The sequence below is a fragment of the Microcaecilia unicolor genome, chromosome 5, assembly GCF_901765095.1.
Source record: "Microcaecilia unicolor chromosome 5, aMicUni1.1, whole genome shotgun sequence".
NCBI classification, from domain to species: domain Eukaryota; kingdom Metazoa; phylum Chordata; class Amphibia; order Gymnophiona; family Siphonopidae; genus Microcaecilia; species Microcaecilia unicolor.
This window is the reverse complement of record NC_044035.1, coordinates 255,785,942-255,806,616: the sequence shown is the minus strand read 5'-3', so window position 1 is coordinate 255,806,616 and position 20,675 is coordinate 255,785,942. Positions and strand designations below refer to the sequence as shown.

The window sequence follows — 20,675 nt, the reverse complement described above, 5'->3', positions numbered from 1 at the left end:
GGCATTGACTGTGCAGGATCAACAAGCCCTGGAGCTGGGGGCCTTGGAGCTCGGAGGGAGGGGTGGCCGACTCTGGAGCTAGGGTGGGGCGGGCTAGGGTGGGCGGGGCTAGGTGGGGCCCCGTCAAATTGGTCTGCATAGGGCCCCGCACTTGCTAAGACCGGCCCTGCCAGGGACCAGCATGCTGCTCTAAGGGACCTAAGTATAACATCTGAGGCTGGCATAGAGGCTGGTAAGTAATGTTTTTAATCACATTTTGGGGGGGGTGGGAGGGGTTAGTGACCACTGGAGGAGTAAGGAGAGGCCATCCATGATTCTCTCCAGTGGTTATCTGGGCATTTAGGGCATTTTTTGTGGCTTATCAAACATATAAATGGCAAGTGACCGACTCACCTGCAAATGCGCAATAGAGACTTCCCTCTCTGTCCCGCCCTCGCGTCAAGACGTAATGACGTCAGAGGGCAGAACAGAGAGGGAAACAGAGTCGGACTGTCGGACGCTGCCGCTGGAGCCTGGAAACGAACATCGCACGCACCAACCTCCACCCTCCCGCCCATCCCCGCCACCACTCCCGCCCCCCTCCGTATTGGGCCCCCTGCACTGACCTGACAGCACCTCTCACCTCCATGTGGAAGCGCTGCAGGGAGCAGCTGAGCGATCTGCTGCTGCCTGCAGCACCTTCACACAGAGGTGAGAGGCACTGTCAGGTCAGTGCAGGGGGCCCGGCACGGAGAGGGGAGGGAGCGGCAGCGAGGAGGGTAGCTGGAAATCATGCCCGTTTTAACGGGCTTAACTGCTAGTTCATTAATAAAACAGGTCTAGACCAAAACGTCCAACTTATAGCCCTGGATGTTTTTGTTTTGTTCCATCATGGCAGAAAAACATCCAAGTGTTAGGAACGCCCATACCCCACCGTTAACATGCCCCTGTGATTTGAATGCACTTCTCATGGACTTCATAGGAACACGTCTAAATATTGGTTTAGAAAATATTAATTTCAACATTTTTGTGAGAAAAATGTCTAAATGCAGATTTCTGCCACTTTTTGGATGTTTTTCTCTTTTGAAAATGAGCCCCATGGAGGGGCATAATCGAACGGGGCCAGCCATCTATAAGGGCGGCCATCTCTAATGACGGCCCCTTCAAGCGGCGTACCCGACTGTATTATCGAAACAAGATGGCCGGCCATCTTTCGTTTCGATAATACGGTCGGGGCTGGCCAAATCTCAACATTTGGGCCGCCCTTAGAGATCGCCGGCGATAGAGATGGCTGCCATTGGTTTTCGCCAATAATGGAAACTAATGGCAGCCATCTCAAACCCGGCCAAATCCAAGCCATTTGGTCGTGGGAGGAACCAGAATTTGTAGTGCAGTGGTCCCCCTCACATGCCAGGACACCAAACCGGGCACCCTAAGGGGCACTGCAGTGGACTTTACAAATTGCTCCCAGGTGCATAGCTTCCTTACCTTGGGTGCTGAGCCCCAACCCCCCCCCCCCCCCAAACCCCACTCTCCACAACTGTACACCACTACCATAGCCCTAAGGGGTGAAGGGGGGCACCTACATGTGGGTACAGTGGGTTTTGGGGGCTCAACATTTACCACCACAAGTGTAACAGGTGGGGGGGAGATGGGCCTGGGTCTGCCTGCCTGAAGTGCACTGCACCCACTAAAAACTGCTCCAGGGACCTGCATAGTGCTGTGATGGAGCTGGGTATGACATTTGAGGCTGGCATAGAGGCTAGCAAAAAAATGTGTTTAAATTTGTTTTTTGGGGTGGGAGGGGGTTGGTGACCACTGGGGGAGTAAGGGGAGGTGATCCCCGATTCCCTCTGGTGGTCATCTGGTCAGTTTGGGCACCTTTTCGAGGCTTGGTCATGAACAAAAAGGGACCAAGTAAAGTCGGCCAAATGCTCGTCAGGGCCGGCCTTCTTTTTTCCATTATCGGCCGAGGCCGGCCATCTTTAACCACACCCTCATCCCGCCTTTGGTACACTGCCGACACGCCCCCTTGAACTTTGGCTGGCTCTGCGACGGAAAGCAGTTGAAGCTGGCCAAAATTGGCTTTCGATTATACCGATTTGGCCGGCATTAGGAGAAGGCTGGCCATCTCCCGATTTGTGTCGGAAGATGGCCGCCCTTCTCCTTCGAAAATAAGCAGGATAGTAACCTATAGAACTTTGTAAGTCTAAGTGCTTTGAAAACAAGCCCCACTGGATACCAGTAGTACTTATCTTGTGGAATTAATAACCTCGGAGGATTCCAAGAAAAACAAAAAACCAAAACAGGTCAAATTAGTCACTAATGGATTTTTCAACTCCTGAACATTATTTACTCACCATATAGGATGGTCTTTGACTAGATTTTCAAGACAGAAATGCTTTTAAATAAACAGTCACAAGCATTTTAAAGAATAAGGAAAGCAATCCAACATCAAGAAAGAGGAAGGAAGTTTAAGGTTCACATAATGGTGCTAATTCTATAACAAGGAGCCTATTCTATAAAGGAAAGTAGACACATACTTTAATTTATAAAATACTAATTAAACAGGTAAAATATACACCTATAATTTAGGTGCAAGCACTTACACCAGCCATAAAGCTCCTGTAAGTGCTCATGTCTACATGTTGGTATGCATATTGTGAGAAGGAAGAGGCTGTCCTACCCTGGTTAGGCCCCTAGAGGGGGCTGTTCCCCTAAAATGTCCAGGGAGAAGGTCTGGGTGAGTCACTAAAGGGAGCCAGTAAGGGGTGTATAGCAGGAGGTCGCTAGGACCGAGGAGAGTCCTGGGGCTAGAAACAGGTGCAGCAGGTTATGGGCTGGGTCCTGTTTGACCATTAACCACTTAATACCCCACCTGAGTTGTGAGGGAGAGAAGAGCTAGCAGCTGCAGAGGAGGGCTGGTGGCTGAAGCAGGAGGATCCCTATGAGAAGTATTGGCTGTGAGCAGGAGGATCCCCATGAGAAGTACTGGCTGTGCCCTTTGGACTGGTGGTAGAACTGTGTGTTCAAACAGCATGCTGAAAGTCCTGGGGTAAGAAGTCCCTAAAGCATTAGAGTTTGACTGTGTGTCTAGAGCAGAAGTATCGAATTCTGTGTTAACCTGAAACATTCCGTTCTCCAGGAATGACTGGAACCAGTGCCGCCGAGAGGGGGGGACAGGAGGGACAAAATTCCCGGGGCCCGGGCCTCCAAGGGGGACTCGGCACCACAGTCCCACCCGCCACCACCACCGGGCCCCTTCCACCCAAACCCCCGCCAGCAGAAGTGCTGTTTTCTGACTCCGGCATGCGCGGCCCACACAGACGCGCTCCTCTCAGCTGATCTTCGCTGTACTCTGCAGGGCTTCTGCTGGCAGGGGTTTGGGTGGAAGGGGCTCGGTCCGGTGGCGGAGGCGGGTGGGACTGTGGCGCCGGGCCCCCCTCAGGGGGGGCGGCAACAACCTGGGGGGTGGCAGTGGGGGCCCAGGGGCGGCCTTGTCCCGGGCTCGGCCCAGTCTCTCGGTGGCCCTGACTGGAACCAGCTTAACACCACTTTGCTCAACCCCAAATTTTCCAACCTCTTAAGCAACACTTGATGGTCATAAGTACATAAGTAATGCCATACTGGGAAAAGACCAAGGGTCCATCGAGCCCAGCATCCTGTCCACGACAGCGGCCAATCCAGGCCAAGGGCACCTGGCAAGCTTCCCAAACGTACAAACATTCTATACATGTTATTCCTGGAATTTTGAAGTTTTCCAAGTCTGTTTAGTAGCGGTTTATGGACTTGTCCTTTAGGAAACCGTTCAACCCCTTTTTAAACTCTGCTAAGCTAACCGCCTTCACCACTTTCTCCGGCAACGAATTCCAGAGTTTAATTACACGTTGGGTGAAGAAAAATTTTCTCCGATTTGTTTTAAATTTACTACACTGTAGTTTCATCGCATGCCCCCTAGTCCTAGTATTTTTGGAAAGCGTGAACAGACGCTTCACATCCACCTGTTCCACTCCACTCATTATTTTATATACCTCTATCATGTCTCCCCTCAGCCGTCTCTTCTCCAAGCTGTATAGCCCTAGCCTCCTTAGTCTTTCTTCATAGGGAAGTCGTCCCATCCCCGCTATCATTTTAGTCGCCCTTCGCTGCACCTTTTCCAATTCTACTATAAACGCCACTGAGACATCTAATGTGACCATACAGTAGCTAATACGGTAAAATGGGGGGGGAAAAGACCTTTTTCAGATATGTAAGTGACAAGAGGAAGTGCCATAATAGCATTGTGAGGCTCAAAGCTGAGGGAGAGAAATATGTGGAGGATGATAAGGATAAAGCTGAACTGCTTAACGATTATTTTAGTTCTGTGTTCACGAATGAAAGTCCGGCTGCAGAAAACAAAGGCTAAAGGGATGGATGTATGGTAGACCAAGACCCATTTACGGAGGACTGTGTTCATGAGGAGCTTGCCAAACTAAAAGTAGACAGAGCGATGGGGCCTGATGGGATACACCCGAGGGTGCTTAAGGAACTCGGAGAAGTTCTGTCGGCTCCGCTGACGGACCTCTTCAATGCTTTCTTAGAAACTAGAGTGGTCCCGGAGGACTGGAGAAGGGTGAATGTGGTTCCTTTGCACGAGTGGAAGTAAGGAGGATGTTGGGAATTACAGACCTGTCAGTCTGACCTCGGTGGTGAGTAAGCTAATGGAAACGCTTCTAAAGAGGAGGATTGTGACATTTCTTGAACTACATGGAATGCGGGACCCGAGGCACCAGCTTCACTAGTGGCAGGTCGTGTCAGACGAATCTGACTGTCTTCTTCGACTGGGTGACCAAACAGTTGGATGTGGGAGGGGCACTTGATGTGGTATACTTGGATTTCAGCAAAGCCTTTGACACGGTTCCACACAGGTGACTGATAAATAAATTGAGTGCCCTCGGTATGGGACCTAGAGTAACTGATTGGGTAAAAAATTGGTTGAATTGTAGGAGACAGAGGGTAGTGGTAAATGGAGCTTGCTCTGAAGAAAAGGTTGTCGTCAGTGGAGTACCGCAGGGATTGGTCCTCGGGCTGGCTCTTTTTAACGTCTTTGTGAGCGATATTGCGTAAGGGCTGTCTGGTAAGGTTTGTCTCTTTGCGGATGATACTAAACTCTGCAACAGGGTCGACACCCTGGAGGGTGTGAATGACATGAGGAAGGACCAAGCGAAGCTAGAGTAATGGACCGATATTTAGCAAGTAAGGTTTAATCCCAAAAAATGCAGGGTCGTGCACTTGGGTCACAAAAATCAGAAGGAACGGTACAGTATAGGGGGTGTAGTGCTTCAGTGTCCGAAGGAAGAGCAGGACTTGGGGGTGATTGTGTCTGACAACCTTAAAGCTTTCAAACAGGTAGAAAAAGCGACGGCCAAAGCCAGAAGGATGCTTGGGTGCATAAAGAGAGGCATGACCAGCAGGAAAAAGGAGGTGATAGTGCCGTTGTATAAGTCTCTGGTGAGGCCTCATTTGGAGTACTGCATGCAGTTCTGGAGACCACACCTACGGAAAGATATAAACAGGATGGAGTCGGTCCAGAGGGCGGCTACGAAATTAATAAGCGGTCTTGAATGTAAAAATTATAGGGACAGGCTTAGGAACCTCAACGTGTATACGCTGGAAGAGAGGAGGGAGAGAGGAGACATGATAGAAACGTTTAAATATCTCAAGGGCATTTATGTACAGGAAGAGAACCTTTTCCAAATGAAGAAGAGCTCTGGAATTAGGGCCCATATGATAAAATTAAGAGGGAATAGGCTTAGGAGTAATCTAAGGAAGTATTATTTCACAGAAAGGGTGGTGGAAGCGTGGAATGGCCTCCCATTGGAGGTGGTGAAGTCGAGGACTGTTCCAGAATTTTAAAAGGCATGGGATAAGCATGTGGGATCGCTTAGGAACAGGAAGAATTAGGGGTTACAAAGGACGGGCAGACTGGATGGGTCATATGGCATTTATCTGCCATCATGTTTCTATGTTTCTAAAATACTGCTATATGTGGGTTTTTGATGGGTTTGGGGGGCTGACGCTTTTCACCACAAGTGTAACAGTTAGAGAGGATTATGAGCTTGGGTCCGCTTCTCTACAATGCACTACACTGACCACTAGGCTACTCCAGAGACCTGCTTACTGCTCTAATAGGTCTGGCCGTAACATCTGAAGCCATCATAGAGGCTGGTATGTACTGTTTCTTTCACATCTTTGGAGGGTGTGAGGGGTCAGTGACCACTAGGGGAGTAATGGGGGATCAGTCCTTTATTTGTCCAGTGGTCATCTGGCCAGTTAGGGCACTTTTTTGTGGATTAGTTGTTATTAAAACAGGTCTAGCTCAAAACATCTTAGTTTTAAACCTGGTGATTTTGGTTTTGTTCAATTTTATTTTTACTTATTTATTTGACATTTGTATCCCACATTTGCCCAGTGTGACTGGTTTCAATGTGGCTTACAATAAAATCAGAGGAGAAAATTCTGGCAATTAAAAGTTGAAAGCCTAGGACATGAAGGATCTAACTATTGATCGAGGCAGTAGTTACAGAAGTGCGAAGCAAGAGATACAATGAAGATAATGGAATGCATAGTAACTAACAGATATGATTTATTTGCTCAAGACTAGTTACAATGAGTGAAGATTGGTATTATTTGCTATCAACGTGAAAGGATTTCTTGAAAATAAGGTTTTCAGGTGTTTGAAAAATAGTATATAATTACTCATAGATCTTAATTCTTTTGCTAAAAAGTTCCAGTTTTTTGTACTTAAATAGGAGAAGCTGGACGAGTACACTGATTTATATCTTAATCCTAGGCAGGTAGGGAAGTGAAGGACAAGATAATTATGTGCTCCAATGACAGCATTGTGAAGTGATAGATCAATTAGATTGGTCATATAGTCAGGCGCAAGGCCAAAAGTGATCCTATGGACCAATGTGCATATCTTGAAAAGAATTCTGGCTCTGATTGGGAGCCAGTGAAGTTTCTGTAGTAGTGGGCTGGCACTTTCATATTGCAACTTCCTGTGAATTAGTTTTGCAACCATGTTTTGGGCTGTTTGTAATCTAGTCAGCAGTTGCTCCCTACAACTGGCATAAACTCCATTACAGCAATCGACGTGTGCTAAAACCATCGTTTGGAGTAACATGAGGAAGATCTCTCTGGGAACATAGTCTCTTATTCCCCGAACTTCCACATTGTTTGAAACATTTTAGATGTGGTGATTGAGATCTGTTGTTCAAATGATAGTTTATAGTCCAGCGTGACTCCTAGTAAAGTTTCCAATTTTCAGCTATTGGGTTAATAACTCCATCTATGTTGATGCTTGTGAAGGTGTCGCTGCAGTGGGAAAATGTTAGCACAAGGAATTGGGGTGGGGGGGGGGGGGGGGTTGTGTTGTTTAAGTTTGAATGTGGTGGCCCTTGATTCTAGGATATCTAAACTAGATTTAATTCTGTACAAGATGTCATCTAGTTTGTTGTCGAATGGGATGTAAATTGACATGTCGTCAGAGTACAGGAGGCAGATTTAGATGTTGTTGCTATCACAGAGACATGGTTCAATGATTTCCATGAATGGGACGCAAACATACCAGGCTATAATATACTTAGGAAGGATAGAGATGGCCAAAAAGGTGGAGGAGTACCTCTACGTGTGAGAAACAATATCAAAGCAACTGAAATACAGGGGGACTGGGGAAAGGAAGAAGAAATATGGATCGTCTTGAAAATAAAAAGATGGAACCTCTATCCACATGGGTGTTGTCTACAGACCTCCGAAAAATCATAGCAGCTTGATAAAGATCTGATTGTAGATGTCCAAAAGTTTCCATTTCTATTTTCCATTTATTTAGACATATCCCACATTATCCAAAACAGGTTTGGCTCAAAGTGGCTTACATTGTATCAAAAGAGCAGTCAACATGACATACATTATAAGAGAGAGCTGCAATCAACAGGTTTACAGTGTAACATAGATCACACCGAGAACAGTGTATCTGTGTGTCATTGTGGGAGAGCAAGAGGTTCTAAATCTAGCACACAGGGAAGTGTTGTTCATTCAGTTGAAGAGTGATGGGAAATCAAGTTCTGTACTGTCCCAACTGGACTATTGCAACAGTTTATACACAGGTTGTAAAGATCTGAGCCTGAAAAAAATTACAAACCGTCCAAAACACGGGTGCCTGCTTGATGTTCAGATCTCCCCATTATCTAAGAGCCTCTCCCTTACTGCAAGCACTCCATTCGCTCCCCATAAAAGCCAGAGTAAATTTCAAGATCCTAACACTGGTCTTCTGAACCCTCCTGCCTATATGGTCACTTTAATCGACCTCTCACTAAGAAATATCCTGACGGACACCCGAAACTACCTTCTACTCCACTTCCCAAACTGTAAAGAAGTAGTATACATAAGTACATAAGTATTGCCATACTGGGAAAGACCATAGGTTCATCAAGCCCAGCATCCTGTTTCCAACAGTGGCCAATCCAGATCACAAATACCTGGCAAGATCCCAAAAATGTACAAAACATTTTATACTGCTTATCCCAGAAATAGTGAATTTTCCCCAAGTCCATTTAATAACGGTCTATGGACTTTTCCTTTAGGAACCCGTCCAAAGTTTTTTTAAACTCCGCTAAGCTAACCGCCTTTACCACATTCTCTGGCAACGAATTCCAGAGTTTAATTACACATTGAGTGAAGAATGTTTTCTCCGATTCGTTTTAAATTTACTACATTGTACCTTCATTGCATGCCCCCTAGTCCTAGTATTTTTGGAAAGCGTGAACAGACACTTCACATCTACCCGTTCAACTCCACTCATTATTTTATAGACCTCTATCATATCTCCCCAGCCACCTTTTCTCCAAGTTGAAGAGTCCTAGCGGCTTTAGCCTTTCCTCATTGGGAAGTCGTCCCATCCCCTTTATCATTTTCGTCGCCCTTTTCTGCACCTTTTCTAATTCCACTATATCTTTTTTGAGATACGGCGACCAGAATTGAACACAATATTCAAGGTGCGGTCGCACCATGGAGCGATACAAAGGCATTATAACACCCTCATTTTTGTTTTCCATTCCTTTCCTAATAATACCTAACATTCTATTTGCTTTGTTAGCCACAGCAGCACATTGAGCAGAAGGTTTCAACGTATCATCGACGACGACACCTAGATCCCTTTCTTGGTCCGTGACTCCTAACGTGGAACCTTGCATGATGTAGCTATAATTCGGGTTCCTCTTTCCCACATGCATCACTTTGCACTTGCTCACATTAAACGTCACCTGCCATTTAGACGCCCAGTCTCCCAGTCTCGTAAGGACCTCATGTAATTTTTCACAATCCTCCCGCGATTTAACGACTTTGAATAACTTTGTGTCATCAGCAAATTTAATTACCTCACTAGTTACTCCCATCTCTAGGTCATTTATAAATATGTGAAAAAGCAGCGGTCCCAGCACAGCACTAACTACCCTTCTCCATTGAGAATAATGACCATTTAACCTTACTCTCTGTTTTCTATCTTTTAACCAGTTTTTAATCCACAATAGAACACTACCTCCTATCCTTTATGGTGAATGCCCTGTTGAAAGGAATATGTAAGACCTCTAAGTCATTTCCCATGAATCAAGATATTCAGGATGAGTGGGGCGCTCTGAACACACCTTATAGAGTGGCTTGGTCTATGGTGAGACTTTACTCTATTCCTGACCAGGACAGGGAAGCCTTGAGGCTCCCTATGGTGGATGCTATATAATCTGTGGTTACTAAGAAGACTACGGTGCCAACAGATGGAGGCACAGCTCTGAAGGACCCACAAGACTGTAGGATGGAGGCTCTGCTGAAGCAGAGCTTCAATATGTCCATGTTGAATGTGCAAGTTGTGATCTATGGAGCCCTTGTGGTGAGAGCTTGTTTCTGATGGGAGGAGAAGTTCCTAGATAGGCCCCTGGGAGAACATTTTTTATGAAATTTGAAGTGTCTAAGATTGAGATAGGATCTTCCTTTTTGGCAAAAGAACTTTACAATTTGCGTAGAGTGTTGGCTATCTAGCTTATTTTCGAAAGGGAAGAACGCCCATCTTCTGACACAAATCGAGAGATGGGCGTCCTTCTCCCAAGGTCGCCCAAATCGGTATAATCGAAAGCCGATTCTTTGCATCCTCAACTGCTTTCCGTCACGGGGACGACCAAAGTTCACGGGGGAGTGTCAGCAGTGTACCGATGGCGGGACGGGGGCATGGTTAAGAGATGGCCGGCCTCGGCCGATAATGGAAAAAAGAAGGCCGGCCCTGACGAGCATTTAGACAACTTTACTTGGTCCCTTTTTCTTCATGACCAAGCCTCAAAAAGGTGCCCAAACTGACCAGATGACCACCAGAGGGAATCGGGGATCATCTCCCCTTACTCTCCCAGTGGTCACCAACTCCCTCACACAAAAAAAATTAAAAAACATTTTTTTGCCAGCCTCTATGCCAGCCTCAAATGTCATACCCAGCTCCATGACAGCACTATGCAGATCCCTGGAGCAGTTTTTAGTGGGTGCAGTGCACTTCAGGCAGGCGGACCCAGGCCCATCCCCCCTACCTCTTACACTTGTGGTGGTAAATGGGAGCCCCCCTTCATCCCTAAGGGCTATGGTAGTGGTGTACAGTTGTGGGGGAGTGGGTTTGGGGGGCTCACCACCCAAGGTACGGGAGCTATGCACCTGGGATCATTTTGTGAAGTCCACTGCAGTGCCCCCTAGGGTGCCCGGTTGGTGTCCTGGCATGTGAGGGGGACCAGTGCACTACAAATGCTGGCTCCTCCCATGACCAAATGGCTTGGATTTGGCCGGGTTTGAGATGGCCGCCATTAGTTTCCATTATTGGCGAAACCCAATGGTGGCCATCTCTAATGAAGGCAATCTCTAAGGGCGGCCTAAATGTTGAGATTTGGCCAGCCCCAACCGTATTATCGAAACGAAAGATGGCCGGCCATCTTGTTTCGATAATACGGTTGGGTACGCTGCTTAACGGTGCCGTCATTAGAGATGGCCGCCCTTATAGATGGCCGGCCCCATTCGATTATACCCCTCCACATCAGTTAAAATTGGGTAATAGGTTTAATAAAACAACAAGACAAAATAAGAACAGGCAAGAGGAAATGGAGGGAAAATGCTCCATTAAAAAAAGGTAAAATATACTATATCATAGGGGATTAGGAACAAAACGGAAGGAAAGCATACCTTATTTATAGAATTACCCTCGTGGTACTATGTACATTAAAAATTGGTGCATATCCAATAGACTGAATTAAATAAAAACAATTCAGATGCCTGCGAAAGGTAGCATACAAGAATAGCCTATTTGGAAGTGGAAGCAACACATCCCATCAGAGTTGGTATTCTATAAAATATCCAGAGAAGTGACTAAAGCGATAATCTTATATACTTGTATTCCTTTAGATTGGTTTTATAAACTGAATCCAGTTATAAAGATGGGTCTACATAGCCATGGAATATTTTAAACATCTGCCCTGGAATAGCTGTACCTTTCCTGGGGGGGCTCTCAGGTACGGGCTCAGGGAAGGATGCATCTGAACCAATTACTGACGATGTGGCAGCACTAGTGACTGGTTGGGGCACAATAACGGGTCCAGAATCAGGACTATTGCTCACTGTGCCATCAGCAAAGAGAACCTGAAAGAATCAGAAGCATCCTTAGTCTTTAAATTATTCAAAAACAAAAAGAAATCTGTAGAGGAAATAAACAGAACTGATACATTTAAAAGATAATTGAGATGCAACATAGAAAAACAATTTTCAATATAGGCTGATTTTTTTCTTTTCCACTTTGAAATTTGTTTCAAGATGCTCATCTGGGGTTTCAATATTATGAGTCAATATTCAAAGTGATTTACCTGGGCAGGAGAGGTTCCTGCCCAGTTAAATTTCTTGGGGCTGGCTATCCACTGATATTCAACGGCACTTAACTGGCCAGTAGGGGCGTAGCCTGGGTGGGTCTTTGCCCACCCACTTTGGGCTCAGGCCTGCCCAGCAGCTGTACACCCTTGACAGTGCCAGCATGGGGAAGCAAATTGGGCTCTGTGATCCTGCATCTCCCTTTCCTTCTTCCCTTAACAAGCCTCTCTCTCAAAGGGCTGCCAAGCAGTGGTAGTAGCAACTCTCATATGCTGCCTGCAGCTGACCCAGAAACCAGGGCCGGCCCTAGGGTTTCTAGCGCCCTCCTGCAGTCTATTAGTTGGCGCCCCAACCCTCCAGAGGTGGGATCACTATGGCTCCGCCCCCACAGTAGACACACTCCTTTTACCAGCCATGGCATCATTGAAAATATTACACCAGTATAGAAGAAAAATAACTTAGCACACAGAACAGGAATTAGGAGAACAGACAGTCTTGCCAACTCTGAAAAACAATGTGTTATCAAAATTTCAGAATCTAACAAACAGATCCTTATTCAGGCACTTGGCCTTGCAGTCACACATGTAGAACAGAGATAGCCCCTCTTCAAATTCTTCAAAAATTAACCTGAAATCCTAAGAAGTTAGACTCTGCATGCAGCACAATAGCCTTCCCATCAAGCACAGTTTAGGATCTAGCTAGGACAGACTTAATCAGCATAAACTAACATATTCTACAATCTGAGTTGGACAGACTAACAGGAGTTACTGAAGTGGGAATGAGAGATAGGTGATGGTTAGGAATTGAAAGCAGGCATCTAGCCCTCCTGCCCTGTGTTGGGGGTGGTGGTGGAAAAGGGTGGGTCAGGTGCAGCACTAAACAGCAGTCTCTGACAAAACAAGGGTCCAGGCTCTGCTGTGCTGTCTCTGTCTGAGCCCTCTCTGGGCAGAGGTTAGCTGAGCTCCCACAAGTTATTTCAGAGCCAGATTCAGTTGGAGCAGTGACATCCTCTGACAAACACAAGGAGGATATTTCTCTGCTTGGGAGGGGGGAGGGGACCGGACAGAGAGCTGACAGCTTTGGAGCTAGACTGAGATGAACAGCAGAGATTAGATTGAAAAACAAAAGCCTCAGCAGAGCTTGACTGCTTGCAAAGTAAGTGACGCCCCTGAAAGGCAAGCACCCTCCTGCACTGCATAGCCTGCTTACTGCGTTTGACCGGCCCTGCCAGAAACCTCCCCTCTGCTGCGGCCCACCCCCCTGTGAAGCAACTAACTGTTTTTGCTTGGGTGGAACACGGCAGAGGGGAGGTTTCCGAGTCAGCGTGTGAGTTGCTGCCACTGGTGCTGGAAGCCCTTTGAAATTGAGGCTTGTGAAGGTAGACGGGGTGGGGGTGAGGATAAAGACTGAGAATCTGACAACGGGAGGGAGGAAAGATAAAGGGAGAATTGATGGTCATGGAGGAGGGGAGGGAGAAATGTTGGATATGGGGGAAGGGAAGGGAAGAAATGCTACATGGGGTGGGGATTAGGGAGACATGTTGGACATGGGAGTGAAGAGGCAAGAGGGAGAGATGCTGCAGGAGGGGGAGAGGAAGAAATGTTGGACATGGGGGTGGAGGCAGAGATGCTGCATAGGGGAAGAGTGGCAAGAGAGGGAGAAATATTGAACATGGGGTGGGGTGGAGTTTAGTGGAGGGGAGGGAGAAGAGATGCTGATGGGGAGGGGGGAAGAAAGAGAGACATTAGACCCAGGACGCAAGGGAGGGAGAGAGAGATGTGGACAACAGAGGGGGTGGAGGAGAGGGAAGGAGAGATGCATAGGAGGGAGAAAGAGGGAGATGTTGGATCCAGGGGCAGAAGGGACTGATGCTGGACAATGGGAAGGAGGGGAGAGGGAGAAATGATGGACCATGGGGGAGGGGGCAGGAGGTAAGAGAGAAGGGATGGGGGAGTGGAGAGGACAGGGAAATGTCAGGCAATGAGGGTGGGGAGAAAGGGAGCAGGTGCTGGGCTAGAAGGGTGAAGGAAGAAAGATGCTGAAAATGGTGGAACTGGGAGGGGGTGGGGGAAGGTGGCAAGGAAATGAGGACTCTATGCTCAGAAGCAAATGCAGGCACTAGAGTCGATTAGCGCTAGACTAGCACCTGCATTTAGTCCCACCTAATGCTCAGAGCTGACAAGTGCATTAAACAATGAGCTCATCAGCTCTGGGTTCAACGAGTATGCAAATGCATGCAAAAGAGGGCCTCTCACGTTCCTCCCCAATGCTCAGTGGGCAGTGAACCAAACGAAGGCGCTCCTCCTGCGGCAAACCCTATGCCTGCTTGGAGCTGGTGTCAGGGTTGTGCCGAGCATGGGAGGAATAGGGAGACTGGTGCTGCTAGTGGCCATGCCAAGAGGAATGGAAGCGGCAGCCTACCATGATCTTGTATATATTTTTGCAAGGTAAGAGCACATGCAACAGATTACTTCTCTAGTTCACAGAAGCGCTAAAATATTCTGCTGCATTCTAAAACATATGACTGTTATCTTGCAAAAACAGTTACCAAAACTTAACTGCAAGACAGTGCTGTTGATTGACCCAAACAACTTTTCACATAGCATTCTTGGAAATGATTTTTGTTCTCAGCCCAGTTGGAAACAGACCAAAGAAAAGATCCATTTTAAGATCCATTTACCTTCAGCCTATTATCGATTGTACTTAAGATCCTTCAGCCTATCAGCGATTGTACTTAAGATCCTGTAATGACTAAATCATAACAACATTGTAAGCCACATTGAGCCTGCAAAAAGATGGGCTAATGTGGAGTACAAATGCAATAAATAAATAAATCTAACCAACTAACTAAAGAAGGACCAATTTGCCACCAATGACCAGAACAGTTCCCTGAAATGGCAGTGGTAGCAATGATTACTGGGACTCACTGCAAGAGAAAAAACAAACGCACCCCTTCAGCTGTACTTACTGACAGCTAGCAGCTCTTCCTCATCCTTCCTCCTCCCCCCGCTGGAGTTCTGGGCATGAAGAGCTGTGCTTAACGCACATCTCTTCAGTACATGCATCACACTGTCCTCCCACGGATCTCCCTAATGCTCAATGCTAACAATGTGCCTAAATTTGAATGTCACTAGCATTGAGCATTAGGGAGTTCCTTCACTGTTGTGGCAGTATTTTTCCAGCACTGTTTAGAACAGCGCCGGACTTTTGCCTCTGAATGAGAAGAGGATAGAAATATGGTAACAGGGAGTAGATTAAAGATGAAAGGGAATGAAAGGCTGGGGAAGGAACGAGATGGAGAATGGGAGAGCTAGTGGCTTAGAGAAAGAGATGGAACTTGATAGGTAGCTGAAAAGTAAAAAGAAGGAGAAGGGTAAGAAAGAGGGCGAAACGTAAGCGAACAGAGAGGCAGTATAGAAAAAAAGAGAAGACAGAACTAAAAAAGAAGGAATGATATGTCAGAGGAAGGTAATGCACGCAAGTGACAGGAGAAAAGACAAATGGACAGCAGCCGCTTGAAGAATTAACAGAAGACAGACAGGAAAGCAGAAAAGAGAAACTGGAACCAACATGATAGAAAATTAAAATGTCCAGACAACAAAGTTAGAAAAAAGCATTTTATTTTGAATGTATTAAATGGAATATGGTTTATGATGATTCTTGATATACCGCTCTTCCTTAAACTATAAGAAAGCTGTTCACAATATAAAATCAAAACAGGTAAAATCATATCTAAGGAATGCTATTTTGATAACAAAAAAATACGAATAGAGTATAGATATTAGAACATATAATATGATATTAGCAATGATATCAGTTAACAGATAGCTAATACACTAGACAGAGAGACTCACAAAGATCAGTGAATCCAGGCAGGGATAGACCCGTAGAGTTGTAAGTTGTAGGCTTTTTCAAATAATATGTTAGTTTTGAGAAGTGTGTAGTGCAGAAGACTTTGTACTGTGTTCATTAGAAAAGGAAATGCATTTCTATTTTTATTTTTCCAGTGTTGCTGTACACGTTGCCCAATCCAATTTTTGTGATCCCTTGTTCTGTATTTGGTGAGGATCTGTTGGTGTGATAGTAATGGCCGATGGGAAGATCGGAAGGCAGGCAGGAAGGTTAAGGGATGAGAAGGGGCCTAAGCATGTCTAACACCAGCCCTGACCCTTGCTGTACCTGGTGGGGACCTCCAAGTATCATCAGCCAAGGACCTTCTTCAAAGATGGCCAGAACTCCCTTCTACCAATCTCTGTAGTTGGTAGCAGAATCCTTGCGTCACCAACAATTAAGAATGTAAGGGGTGCTGACTTCAGTAGCTCCGGGACATTGCTGCTGCCTGCCAAACTTGTAAAAGTGAGTTTTGGCCACCTTCAGAGGAAATCTTCAGCTGACGGAGCTTGGGGATCCTATTAGCTGAAGTACTTATATTGAGTTATGTGATGCTGGGGTAGGGCGGAAGCAGAGAAAATGTTGTGCCCTTGGGCTCAGGCCTACCCAAAATTCTGTCTGGCTATGCCACTGCTGGATAGTGCTGAAGAATATCAGCACTGACCACCCTCCCCGTCCATGCACACACACTATCCAGGTAGTGAAGGGGTGGTTCAGGGGTAGAGTCTGGATGGAGCCAGCACTTATCTGGGAACCAGCAATATTCAGTGCTAGGGCTCAGATAGCTAACAAGGCAGATAGGACCATATAAAAAGCAGTCTTATGTTTGTCTAGTGAGCCAGCCAGGCACTGGCACTGAATATTGGTTGGTGCACAGATAACTTTCAGGTAGCAGCCTGAGCACAGATCTGCTCCCAACATACCCTCCCCTATCAGCATTCCTCCTCCAAATCTCCCTCTCCCTAACAGCAGACCTCACCTGGTCCTACCCATAATATCACCCCCCCTCACTCACCTGTAGGTCTCCTGGTCCTGCTTGAAGCTCCCTAATACTACCTTTGGAAGGAAGTTAGGATGAGTATGCAGAATCACTCTGTTACTGTAAACTTTTGTGTAAGGTGAATCAGTCATTGGAGCCCAGAGCTCTCTAACTCTGCAAAGTGACCACCTGTAAAGCTCTGCCCACCCATTGGCATGGGCTGAGTGACCTTGAAGACCTCTGCCCCACAAATAAAACATTTATGTCCTTCGTTGTATTTGGTGACCGTCACTTAACCCCCTTTCTTAGTCCTTAGGGAAGGTCTCCCAAGGGATGGGTCAGGTCCTTCCAGAAGACCTGACGATTACCAGTCTGCTTTATTCAACTCAAAAAGGTAGCATAGTCCAAAACCCTAGTTTCAAAATCTGTTTAAATAACCACCAAAAACTCTTCTTTTAATCCATGTGCTACAAAAGGCTGAAATAATCAAACCAATAAACATTGCTGGGTTAAGAGCCTGGCCTCCTGTCACCATCTTTGTAGCTTCTTCCTTTAGTTACATCCACCCGCTTCAGGAAATGGTCCACTCCTTAAAACAAAACAATACACAACAGCAGTTCTGTACCTTAAGCAGGTCTGTAGTCAGCGATCTCTGATTCAGCTCCTCCTGGGAAAAAACAGGTAGGTAATCCGCAAGATCCAAGATAGGCAACAAAACAGTAGATTGACACAGCAGATTGATAATGATAAAAGTCCAAATTTATTCACAACATAGTAGCACAAAACACTTAAATACTTAAAAACCTGACAGGGCCATGTTTTGCCCTCTCAAGGGTCGCATCAAGGGCTATTAAAAACTGTTAATGAATACATTCAAAATGTGTTAGTATAAATCATAAAAGTACTCATATACAAATAGATGAATGAAGCAGCAAGCTGGCCGACTAAGAGGACGCAAGGTGAGGAGCTCTACTGGGAACCACCGAAATTGGTTGTCCCAACGCTCCTACCGCCTCACCGCCATAGCCTAAGCATCCCAAGAGATCCTAAGCATCCCAAGAGATCTCAAGAGATCTCTAGACACGAGATCCCCTCACAAAAGGAGTCCAACCCTACCACACTCTCGGGCATCGACCAGCCGAGCCCGGGGACTCACACACCACAACGCACTCCCCGGCAGGAACGGCCCGGGAACGAGGCGGGGTGAAGTGGAAAGGATCCCAGCGGAGACCACAGAGGTTGGAACCCCTGTGTCACTCACGAGACAGCTGCGCCAACACCGGGCGGACAAGGGAAAGCGGAGAACCCACCCGCAGCCCCTCAACACGATGTTCCCCATCCATAAGGCGCTGGACGCAGACCGCTGGAGCGACTCCATCTGGAAGAACGCTGGACTACCTGATCGTCCGACCGTTCACAGCATACACTTGTCCCTCATCCGACCCAGTTGGACAAGAAACGGATGGTCGGTGACTACGGAACTGACAACCTGATCTGGCCGGGAGGGTCGAGAAGCCTGATCTAGCAAAGCCTCCCCAGGCCTAACAAAGCGAAGCCACTTGGACGCAACAAACCCGCGTGGCATAGCTCGAGCTGCCGAAGTACAGGACCACAGCAGAACCATCAGAAAAGACCATGAGAGACCGCCGGCTTTAAATCCACCTCTGACCCAATCGAGCACTCCCCCCACCAACCCAACACCACACGTCCGAGCCGGATACTTGATGGAGCACCCAACAACCTGATGCCGTCGGACCAACAAGGCAAAAAACATTAGAATCAACTCCTCAACCACCTATATCTTTATACTCACTTTAAGTATCAGGCTCTGACTTAGTCTCCCTAACTCAGACTGACGACTCAAACCTTGACCTGATCCTATCCCTGCTTCGATCTGTGGTTTTTCGCTGACCCCATTCTTCATCTTACTCCATTTTAAATTGATAAATGACTATAATTCACCTCAACCTAGATCTACTGCTGCATTTCAACCTGCAACACGGCAAGGCCTGCACGGCGCAGTGCACAATGCATGCATGAGGGGATGATCCCTCTCGGGAAGCTCACAGTCTTAAATGAACTGTGAAGCAGGGAACTTGGAAAGTAATAAATAAAAAGAACGCAGGGCAAGTGAGTAATGACTGGGTATCAAATACTGTGATATTATATAATGCATACTTTGTATATCGCAGCTGCCATATACTGCACTATAGCTTGTTAACATATTTGAATTATATGCTGATAAGAGTGTACAACCTGAACCCATTTACTAAACACTGTATATTTTGCATACTTGTGTGCCACCCATTTACTGTATACTGTATATTCTGCATACTCCTGTTATCACATATTGAACCCTATCTCCCAGCTATAGACTGAATTGCAACTCTGAACCCCATAATATTATAGAACCGTACTATTGAACTGTTTGATGACCTCTAAATACTTTTTAAATGCTCTCATACACCTAATGGCATATTACCGAATTACTGTACTACTGCACTACTACTGTATTGGTGAATAGCTCGATGTCCTCGAACCTCTAAATGCTTTTTAAATGCTTTGTATGCATTTCACTGAATTGCAGGACTGTAAACTGCCAAAGGTGACCTTAACCACCTCCTCTGCTCTATTCTGCAAAACAGAATTGTACTATGGACTGTAAGTACGCACACTGAATTGCACGACTGATTGTAAATTCTAAACAACCACCACTGATTTGCACTATACAAACTAACACCAACATGAACACTAACAAATTACTCCTAATCATCTATTGTCTCTCCCTAATCCACCACGCATTGACAACTCCTCTCACAGACAATAATCTACCCACAGGACAAAAACCATGCACACAACCCAAAAACAATACACCCACACAAAAAATTTAAAAAATGGAATGGAAAACCTACCACCTACGGACACAACCAACAAAAAGGAAAAAAGGGACAAAGCAAACTCAAATACCAGGAGGATAGACAACTAATAAAAATCAACACATCTTCGAACCCAACCGAACCCCACCAACTAATACACATGGGTTATATAAATGCCAGATCAGTAGTTAATAAAACTACGACTATAACCGATTGGATCACAACAGACAATCTCGATTTCTTATTTATTAGCGAAACCTGGATTCATGACCTCAAAGACCCCATAATTTTAGAACTATGCCCTCTGGGGTACAAAATTAACCACTGGACAAGGAATGGAAAAAGAGGAGGAGGCATAGCTATAATCTATAAATCCCAATTCACCGTCACAACAACAGCCGAATCCATGCTTTCCCAACTCGAAATGGCTTAACTCAGAATCAACCACCCAACCCTACATGACCACCTAAACATTATCCTGTTCTATAGGCCACCAGGTAATTGGCAAGACTGCCAAACACATTTCATGGATTTCATATCAAACACATGTGTTTCTACCCAAAATCTTCTCATAGTACGAGACATTAACCTCTACCTTAAGGATACTAACCTAACAAACGTAGGTGAATGCAAGGACTTCCTTCAACTATGGGAGCTTCACTGGCCAAATATGGAACCCACCCATATAAAAGGACACACATTAGACATATTACATACAAATTCTCATCAGAAATAAATCTCGCACTAACAGATACAAAATGGACAGCCATACCATGGTCCGATCACTATAAAGCAAACCTTTCCCTCCACTGGTGAACAAAAAACTCACAACATAAACAAGAACAACTAACTTACACCACGAGAGGCAAAATAGACCTGCTAACATTCTGGCAACAATTCTATAATACCGAGTGGACATCACCAACAGACTCACCCCAATTTCTTCATGAATGGGACAGCAGATGCAGAATCATATTGGACAACATAGCACCACTTCAAACCAGAACATCACACAGAAAAAACTCAATACC

General features: G+C 46.0%; 1 protein-coding gene across 1 annotated transcript in view; it reads right to left on the bottom strand.

The window, feature by feature from the left end:
• Positions 1–20,675, bottom strand: part of SPAG17 (sperm associated antigen 17) — a 994,731-nt gene that overhangs the window by 310,974 nt on the left and 663,082 nt on the right. Inside the window, exon 27 of the mRNA XM_030205033.1 lies at positions 11,529–11,676. Within this exon, the coding sequence (XP_030060893.1) occupies positions 11,529–11,676 (148 nt within the window). The remainder of the gene's footprint in view (positions 1–11,528; positions 11,677–20,675) is intronic.